The sequence below is a fragment of the Micropterus dolomieu genome, linkage group LG13 (genome assembly GCF_021292245.1).
Source record: "Micropterus dolomieu isolate WLL.071019.BEF.003 ecotype Adirondacks linkage group LG13, ASM2129224v1, whole genome shotgun sequence".
Classification (NCBI taxonomy): Eukaryota; Metazoa; Chordata; class Actinopteri; order Centrarchiformes; family Centrarchidae; genus Micropterus; species Micropterus dolomieu.
In genome coordinates this window covers 22,481,816-22,491,629 of record NC_060162.1, presented here as the reverse complement: position 1 = coordinate 22,491,629, position 9,814 = coordinate 22,481,816, and the positions used below count along the sequence as shown (strand labels likewise).

Sequence of the window (9,814 nt, the reverse complement as noted above, 5' to 3'; positions counted from 1 at the left end):
ACTCTCTTTTGGTAACTAAAGAAGCAATAAATAGAAACTTTACAGTCGTCACGAGTCACTGTTTTCTGAACTGGAGTCGGTGGAGCTGCTGGTGGCAGAATCTGAAGAACTGCTGCAGCTGACATGATGAGGCGCAGCCTGACTGCTTTTCTCTGGATGAAGGAAAGTAAAGGAAGCACCATCACCAATTAAATGCTACAAGGGCTGATGACATTTTAATATTTTGTGTAAATTGCACTGTAATTAGGGCTTAGGGCTAACGATTATTTTGTTTTTGAATGTTGTTTTTTGTTGCTTTTTTTGCCCTCATGACTGACAAGGTTTGTACTGTAAATATGCTCATATATTAATGCTCAACTATTAAAGCTGGGTTTATTTATTCACAGATTTCATGAATCTAACCATAAGGATGATGGCAGCAAAGCTTCATACTTACTTTGAAATGACTTAAACTTCTTATTCAGACAAGACTTCACGTATTGCTCCAGCTCCCGCAGAGTGGACGGCTTCAGTATCTCAAAGTCGATCTCGATCTCCTCTGGGTTGGTGTCACACATCGAGGGCTCTCGAGTCTGAATGATGTGCACCACCCGGCCCAGCTTGCCGCCAGGTAACCGGTTAATGTCCAGGCTCAGCTGGTGCTTCTCGTCGTATGTCATCGGCAGAGACTCATCATCTGTATCATCCGTGTCTTTGCTTCTCTTCCACAACTGCCTGAAATCCACAACAAAGCAGTCAAAGGTGTCTACACAGAAGTGAGATCCTATAAAAATAGAGTCCTTCAGCTATGTTTAACTTCCTACCTGGAGCTGGAATTTGTACTGCTTTTATTTTGACAGCTGTCCTCTTTCTTGTCCTTGTCTTTTTTCTTCTTTGGTTTAATCACAGGGACTTCAGAGAGGGCAGCGAGCTGTTCATGAACTGCTTTAAGCTGGGCAGAATCAACAGATATGGGCTAATGTGGTATTTAAATAAAAAGTGCCAAGACAAATAGCAACACTAAGAAATCAAAGAATAAGTAGGAGACAGAGAGTAGTTTCTAGGTACTTGGAGGCTTGGCATATGACTGTAAGGACAACAATATCCTCTCCAAACAACTGAGAGGAGTCAGAAGAAAAAAAACACGTCATCCGATATACTTCATGCATCTATTTCTCCCTGGTATATATCTGAGTGGCAGAGAATAAGGTGAGACGAATATTTTTGTAAAGGTTATCATAAGGTCCAGGTAGAGTTCAAATCACTGCTGTGGTAGAGGTTCGTACACCGAATCGCTCGCGGTAATTGTGCATGTATTTGTTTACATGCGATCCCATTGTGTTAAAATGAAATGAAAGGGCAGACCTGAAGCTGCTGGATGGAAAACATGTTGACACCGGGATAGACATCAAGTGGGCCCACTTTCACGCTTTGCCTCGCAGACAAGTTTGTGACTAGAGTGGCAACATTACTGGTTAGACTTTAACAATGGAAAATTAAAAAAATGAAGATGTTCGATGAATTGATCTGTCACTGATTAATTTATGTCTATTACCATCATAACATGTAAAAGTTAGGAATGGATACACAAAGGTATGAAGCATTATTTTAATATAAGCCATTTCATTTATGACAATGAGAGGGTGGCTATGGTGTACAATTGTGTATATATATATATATATATATATATAGTTTATAGAGTTATGTAGTTTTTTTTATATGTATATAGTTTTTTTTATATGTATATTTTTATTTATGTTACAGCATACAGAAGGTTGTGCGTGTAAGCTACGCTAGCATTTGTAAAGAAAGCCTAAACTTCAATAGATCATTGAACAGGAGGTCAATGAATCCATCAGAAAACAGGGGTGGTGCAAAGCAGAGTCTGTCTGAGAAACCGGTTTACAGTAGCAGACAATGGGGTTAAATAACAAGACTCTGAGTTAGAGATCTGTGTAGAAACCTACCTGTTCTGCACCCACCTGTTCTTGCAACTCAGCAAGGCGGGTGGCACGCTCCTCTGCAGAGTCTGATTTGTCCAAGTTGGAAGAGCTGTTGGCACTAATCCCACTAAAACCTGCACTCTTAACGGCACTCATTAGTGAAATCAACTCCACCGGCTCGTCTGGCATCTTCGCAAACCTCTTCTCGAACACACCCTGAAGCGAACACACGGTGAAAGTAGAATCGAGTGAAATAGAACAAAACTAATCCTAAAGTCCAGTAAGACGTTTTAAATTCTTGAACTATTACAGGTAATGATTCAAAACACACCTGAAGTTTTCTGGCTATGGTGACAACATCATGATGTGGAGGGTTGTATTTGTAGCAATTAGAAAAAATCAACCGAACGTCTGCAGCGAAGCCTTGTGCGTCCTGGTACTCTCCTCCTTCCATCTTTTTCTGAAAATTAAAAAGTTGTCAAGACTAAATCCATCATGAAAAATTGATGAACCACAGAGGAAATGTATTTGTACATGAAAATATACAGCTTTTACTTCAACAGTGCTGAGATCCATGGGGTATTTGATGATGTCATGGTAATCGTGTAGCTGCAGGGCTTCAGCGTCGACGGGCTTGTAGAACGGCCAGGCGTAGGCTGCGTGCTTCTTAGACAGCATTTCTTTCAGGATGTCATTGCAGTACTTGAGCTGTTCGCTCAGTCTGCCCTGTTCACTTTTCTGTTGTGGCAACTCCGTTTCTTCAAAGTCAGAGGGATTATTGGCTCGGCCTGCGCTTCCCCGTCTCCTCCTGCTCTCTGATAAATCACCCAAACTGGAGGAGTTGTCCTTCCGCTTCAGCCCTTTCTTCTGCATCGGCAAAAAACACAATAAGGCAGAATTCTTCTACATGCTCTGTGATTTTAAAATAATATGAAATTTGACTGAGGGTCAGAGACACAAATGCTGACTCACTTTTATGGGGGTCTGTGATGGTTGTTTGGGCATTGAGGACGGGCTGGAAGACGTGTAGCTGAGGCTTGGCTGAGATGTGGGTGTTGTAGGTGAAGAACATGTGGTTGCAGTTCCATTTTGCCCACCTGCATACATGTATTAACACAAATGAAAGGATAAGAGAAAAACGCTAAAATACAAATTAAAACTTACTAGAAGACCCACAGCGAAAAGACACGGTAGAATTGGAGCACTGAACGGTGTTATTTCAAATGGAAAGAAAACAGAAGAGGGTTACTGATGCAGCTAAACACTGCTGCTGGCTGAACTGATCACTGAAGTGGGGTGACACTGACGTTAATGCCGGCTGAAATGTGCACATCTTACTCAATAACGCATGCTAAGATAGACAACCACATTGACATTGACAATGTTCTGCACACATGTAAAGTGCCAAAGGCTAAATGGAGGAAATGCATATATTTTATGGGAGATCTTGGTCTAAACTTTTGATTCTTACTGAAGCGAATACAGGCATAGACAGCAGTTGAACAGAAAGCTGGGCCTGCATTGGTTCATGCCATTTGTGTATAGTTTATTTTGTGTGCTTATTTTCCAAGAATGAGCAGCTCTGTGTTTATGTTCCTGCACTTTGCACAACTGCAACTAAAAATGTTTGCAGTCAGCCCTGGCTTCTGATTGGTCAGGCAATGTGCGATGCTGCCTGTGCTTGTTTAGCTGGGAGAGGGTTTTGAGTGGAGCTGAGAGCACACTAGTTTTTGACCGTGTTAAATTTAGCTTGTCACTGTTTTTTGTTGATCATTTTGTTTGTCATGAAGAAAGCTTCAGTAAACATTTAGAAATGAAGTACGTGGACTGCAGAGTTTTGATTAAAGCATGTCTCAACTATGCTTAATTGGCTCCACAGTTTAAGTGGACGTTAAAGAAGAAATAGACGGAGTCACACTTACACAGACATTTATAACAAAATCAATTGCATTCTTTGATCTTTCTTTACTTTTTTAATTTAATAAACTTTACTTTTGTAGGAGCTACATGTCACAAATCTGACTCATCTTGTTGCACCCTGACAAAGTGTTTGGACCTACTGCAGAGCACGTGGTGAAGTTCATTTATCACAATTACCTGTGTACAAGGTGCTCAGAAGCATGCACACAAACATCCTACATGGGACCCCTGGCTGCCACATGAATATGCCATGTGTAGTGTATTGAATGCCTCTGAGTTACCTTTTTGAATGTGGAACATGTGAAGTACAGTTACCATTAAGTTCATTACCTGGAATGCTACTTTTTTTGCCCTTCCCTTTGGCTGCAGGAAGAAAAATCTCAACTTCACTCTGTGGCATCTGGGCAACTTTTTGCAAGAAAACCTTTTCCAAGGCGAGGGCCATCAGGACTATGTCATCTGTGGGCTAGGGGGACAGAGGAAAATCCATGAGGGTTTATTTCTTGTGAGGCTAACCAGCATGCTGCACTTCCAACAATAAAGTCCCCCACCTTGTTATATATGTAGCAGTTGGTGAACATGGCGTTGAAGTCTTGCATACATTCACTTGCACTCCAATAGTAGTTGTTCTCTAGCCGTTTCTTGATGGTTCCCAAGTCCATGGGGGATGTTATTATGGTGTGATAATCCTGATAAAGAAAAAGAGTCAACGTGTCAGACGAATGTCTGTCCTACACCTTGGAAAAGGATCTGATGAAGAAAAGTTTGATAGCGCCCAATTCTTTTCTCACTTCCTGGATCATTCAAGTACAGAACATTCAATGTATGCTCTTATTTTGAAAGTTTTGGACAGATTCCTTTCAGTCACAAAAATACGATACTTACCAGGTTAATATTCTGAGATCTGGGAACACTGCGATATTGCTAAGACGGGAGTCACAAGAAACCCAAGCACTCCCTCAATCACACCAGTTGTAAATTGGTCAGCCATGTTTACTTGAAACACACAAAGTATTACCAAACTGTCTGTTGGTGTACTGTACATGTCCATACACACAGTTTTCCTGTGCAATGAGGGATTGTTATGCTCACTTTCAGCTTTACTCCCATACAAGGTGCCAGATAATCTGGCTAACATGTTGGCTTATTTACAACCTGCGTGATCGTTTGACCACTCGCGTTTCTAACCCCGTCTGTATTCAGCAATTACTTCTGTGACTACATTATTATCATAACCAATACAAATGATAGCCAAAACTATGTAAATAATGTGGTAATTTGTAATGTTTTGTTCAATTGTAATAAACTGGAATTATTCTTTCACAAGGCATCTACCCATGCAGACAGCTTTGGTTTATTTTGGCCAGGTTCTGAGATAGCTCACACTTTCTAACAGAGAAATTCAACTTCGAATTAACCATTTTATTATTTATGCAAATTAGTTGCATTCCAGAAACACTTACTTCAAATGATTAAGTCCTTAAGTACTGACTAACAAATGCAGTAATATAGAATAAAGCTTTTTATTGCTTTTATTTAAGTGTCTTGTTATATATTTTATATCTTTTTACTTTTCTTCATTCGATTTATAGTTCTCAATTATTAACGTTGGTGCTATACAATTTACTAAAGCCTGATTTCAAAAAATGCTAAAGGGTTATTTGTTATGATTAATTAATAAGCTGTAAATATTGGATGAGACTGAGACTGAGGGGCGACTTCACAAAGAATGGTCAGAGTGATTGTTATTTATGATGCTTTAACTGTACGCTCCCCCTCATGAGTCTGGGTGCACACCGTTTTCTCTCCTCTGCTCTCTGCTGGACTGGTACAGTGTGTTACCATCGCCTCTGTTTCTCACAGCAGTAGGTTTAATGTTTGTTTTTTTCACTTTCATTCCCTCGTGATGTATATCAGGTATTGGACTGTCTGTGCCATCTGTGCTCCTATGATGTACTGTGATGTGCTATTGCTTTGACTTTGAAAGTCTGTGTGTGACACCCCTTATAAATGAGCTTCAGTTACAACCAACTCTCTGAAGACACTAATAATTTCACTCTGTGTGTGGCTATTAGCGTTGGTAATGGTGAACCGGACTTTTTTTTGTGATGAGGCTAATTTGCATGAAAAGAGAGCAAAATGTATGCAGATTACGAGATTACCTAATTTAAATACGTCCAAATAGCATCAGAGCAAAGAGAAGCTATTTGCTTGGCAGCGCAAGGGAGAAAGAAAAGACTGTGAAAAAAACTTAGACAATAAAATCAACAGCTGCAGTGACAGAATGACGAAAACAGTGGAAATTTAAGGATTCAGAAACAGTTACTTCAGTGAAAGAAAAGAGAAAAGCAGACGCTTCCCCACAAGGCAAGACAAACAAATGTGACTTTTTAGAAAAAAGGAAGAAAATACACACCTATTTATTGTGTTTAGTAAAAGCCATATTACAAAGAGCCAATTTCCAACTTCCCCAAGCTACTATGGCGGCAGCAGCTGTGTGTGGGTGTTCAGGATTTATTTTATGATGTGTTTTTGACAAAATCAGATCATGTGGTTAACTACATTATAAATTGCTAACGAGTACTTAACATTACAAAACCTGCCTGTCATAAAATTAACTTTAAAAAATGATTCATTTGTTTTTGAGTACATACATAAAGAATACATTATTTTTATGTGGTAAATGTTGGATTGGAAGCATCTTTAAAAGTTTCAAGAACATTTACGAACTACTCACTGATAGTCCAAGGGCAACTGCATCAACAGGCTGGTAAAAAGGCCAGGCGAACTGGTGCCGCCAGAGGGATTTGATCACTACATTCTGCATAAACTGCAGCTGGTTAGTCCTCCGGCCTGGCTTGTTGGGGTTGGTCACCTCAGGAGGCGGAGGATTCATAAGCTGTGGAGGATTCGGGTCGCGGTCTGCTGACATGATGGCAGCTGGAAGCGACTGGTCTTCAACAGATGAACACAATCTCAATTGGTTGCTGTTATCTTCTGTGAATACTGTAGCTACTGTCTGTCAGCTCAACAAAGCCTCTGATGGAACACGAGCCCACTTCAATCATAGTTTTCATACCAGACAATGTGATCTGAAGTCATAAAAACATGTTATGAGTGAGTGACTAGGGCTGAACAATTCTGAAAAAACATCTGATTGACATTATTTTGACTGATATTGCAGTTGCGATAGGATTTGCGATATTGGAGGGACTGATCATTTTTACACAATTATTCTCATTTTCACAGAAAAACATTTAGACGACTATGGTGTGATTTTTGCAAGGATTTGTACCACACAAAGATGTTTTCTTAAGTCTGTAGAATATGATGCGTAGGCCAGGACATCTCTGCAGTACGACAATATTCAATTTAAAATGTTTTTGACACACATTTTGCCTTTAACTTTAAATATAGGACCTCCTGAGTTTTGAAAACTGCAGTAGGCAACATTGCGATTTCAATATGATTTAGATTAATTGATCAGCCTTATAGGTCAAAGATGATTTCTATAGTCCCTCTACTAGACGATGTAGCCTACCACAACTATGGCCGATTTAATTTCAAATTTGGATGCAACACCGGATTGGTGGAGAAAGGCCCTCTTCAACAGAAGGTCACAGCAGAATACACACATTTGGACATGCACAAAAACCCCAAAACACACTATATACTAAAAGGCATCTTTACCTTGGTATGTAGCAAACAATTTAAATAGAAATTATGTTCATGAACAGAGATCACATTAATGAATCTTCCTGGTGGTTCTCTGCTTTTGCAGCTATGATACTGAGCTACATGTTGTTTCTAGTGATTTTTTGGACAAGCTGAGGAGTGCATGCATCAGTGGTGACTGAAATGTTTGTTTTAAGTTAACGTTACTTGTTTTATTGTTATTTTAATGACATATTGTTATGACAGCTTTCACTAACTTGGAAGTCTTTGAGATAACGAAAACTGATTTTAATGCGACTCTTTATACGCACTTTAGTAACGTTAGTGGATTAGAGGAAAAAAAACAGTAGTATGAAATGTAATTCTGGGGTATTCCATTCTGAATTTGGAAGAGAAATAAGACAAAAAAGTGGCCAAAAGTCAATAAGATATACAAACTGTGTAACGTTAACGTTAGTTGTACTGGTATGGTTAACCTAACGTTACAGTACTTAAGTCTATATCAACAAATAAACCTCACGTTAACGTTACTGGCTTTAAGCTCATGAAATCACTTCACTGGCGACACGTTAATTTACCATACAGGCTAACTTGACGCAGGGCACAAATAGCAAATAATTAGCTTGTTTACGTTTTTAAAACTACAGTATCTATCGCAAGAAACTAGCAAATGTGAACGTTATAGTGTGGGAAGGCAAGTTAACGTACAAGTAAGTTAACGTCAACGCTGGTGTGTCGTTAGCTTTAAGTTACTTAGCTTACAAAATAAATCATACTCGTTAGCATAAATAAGTTTCACAATTCCTTATTTTTTTTGCATAAAATTGTCAAGTCAGTGTCCTACTTTGTTTTGAAATCAAGTTTCGGAACAACGTTTAACGTTGTTTATCCATGAAGGCGCTAACGTTACCTCCCAGCTAACATAAGTTAGCTGTTATCTTCAGATAACGACAACGTAAATAATGTTCTTGTTGCGCACGGGATGACGGGAGAGTCACGGGTAAAAAACATACAGAATAAGCTACTGAAGTACTAACTCGTTTTCTTAAGAAGTTGCGATGAGAGTTCAGGGACTTCTCAACTTCACAAGAGCCTACGCCCCGCACAGAAACCCAACCAGAAAGCGCAGCTCAATCCACACTTCCACTAACTTTGATACTGAGAACTTGCTTGACGAAACAAACCTGCTGCATGTGAAACGCTCGCCTCCCGTCTCTTCTTCTGTGCGCTATGCGGTGGATTGCACACAAGCTTTAGGTGCATAGCGCCACCTACCGTACCGGAATATGTAGAACATTAGTCTGGAATGACAACAAAAAATAATAACCAAACATAAAAAACAAAATAAACAAGAATCAACAACTATATTCCATTAAACAATCCAGTATTCATTTAGAAACCTATTAACCATCCCTGAGTTTCCTAATATGCCTTTCAAATCCTGTCCTCTCTCACCCTGTGCTGCAAACTACGTATTTGACACACTGCAATTTTACATGTTCAGAATTTTTTCCACTATTACCGTTCACACATACTTGTGAATTTGCTTTTCCCAATAGAAACAGTGTCTTATTTAAATCAGTGTGATCAAACATTTGTTTAGATACTATCTACCTCCTCCCTTCTCTGTGCTCTGTCTTTTGCACTTTATAGTGTGTTCTGCCTTTACTGTCCTCGTCCCAGGTTTCCTGCCAAAGTTCTGGTATTTTCTTTTTTAATAAGTTTCCCTTCCCCTTTTCCAAATGAAATGCCAATTATATGCCTCACATTTAGTGATGTTTTAGCTAACCCTGACCCTGTCTGCAGATCATATTCTGTCATTCAGTACCCTTTAACCCCACACGTGCTGGTACCCAACACATTCTACAACTATTCTTAACCAGTTCAAACTCTAGATCTTCCCTGATTCACTTGGATGGTGACAAAAAGGGAACCTGTCTTCACTTCGAAATTTCAGCCCATTGCGTCCTTTACCTTAATGTTGAAGTGTCCAAAGCATATTTGCTTGGTTTTTTTGTACATTTATCTAACTTCCCCGAGGTGCTCAAATGTTGATAACGACAGAAACCACTGAGCCGGACCGTTAATAGTCTCAGAAAAATATAATCATGTCTTCAGGGCAAACAGCCCACAAACCCACACTTTATCACTGTCATTTGGGGGTAGTAGTTATTTATCAGTGACAGTGCACATTAATCAATATGAACTTAATTTACAAATATGCCACAATTTGCCAAGATTGAACATCTGCAGCTTCTATCAAATTGTTCAAATTGACCGACCTGAAAAAGTCTCCT

General features: G+C 39.4%; 1 protein-coding gene across 6 annotated transcripts; it reads right to left on the bottom strand.

Moving 5' to 3' along the window:
* Nucleotides 1-7: 7 nt before the first annotated feature.
* Nucleotides 8-8,802, bottom strand: LOC123981990 (bromodomain-containing protein 3-like). Of its 6 annotated transcripts, none has more exons than XM_046067285.1 (11): nt 8,702-8,802; nt 6,580-6,934; nt 4,394-4,531; nt 4,173-4,308; nt 2,895-3,019; nt 2,478-2,789; nt 2,254-2,382; nt 1,947-2,138; nt 804-931; nt 437-714; nt 8-152 (listed from the first exon to the last, which is right to left on the bottom strand). In XM_046067285.1, exons 2-11 carry the CDS (start codon nt 6,772-6,774, stop codon nt 49-51), a joined length of 1,737 nt encoding a protein of 578 aa, XP_045923241.1. In that variant the 5' UTR covers nt 6,775-6,934; nt 8,702-8,802; the 3' UTR covers nt 8-48. The 6 variants fall into 6 exon arrangements, with proteins under 6 accessions (XP_045923241.1, XP_045923237.1, XP_045923238.1 ...); XM_046067281.1 differs by having other exon boundaries at nt 6,580-6,797; nt 8,702-8,795; XM_046067282.1 differs by having other exon boundaries at nt 1,962-2,138; nt 6,580-6,797; nt 8,702-8,795.
* Between the last annotated feature and the right edge of the window lie 1,012 nt (nt 8,803-9,814).

What these genes read in the sequence shown, in the direction of transcription:
- LOC123981990 (XM_046067281.1), bottom strand. Translation starts at nt 8,780, where the DNA reads ATGCACCTAAAGCTTGTGTGCAATCCACCGCATAGCGCACAGAAGAAG. An exon ending in GAGCGTTTCACATGCAGCAG is followed by an intron (nt 6,798 to 8,701) that starts GTTTGTTTCGTC and finishes CATCTGTTGAAG; the next exon opens with ACCAGTCGCTTCCAGCTGCC. An exon ending in ACTGCTACATATATAACAAG is followed by an intron (nt 4,309 to 4,393) that starts GTGGGGGACTTT and finishes CTGTCCCCCTAG; the next exon opens with CCCACAGATGACATAGTCCT.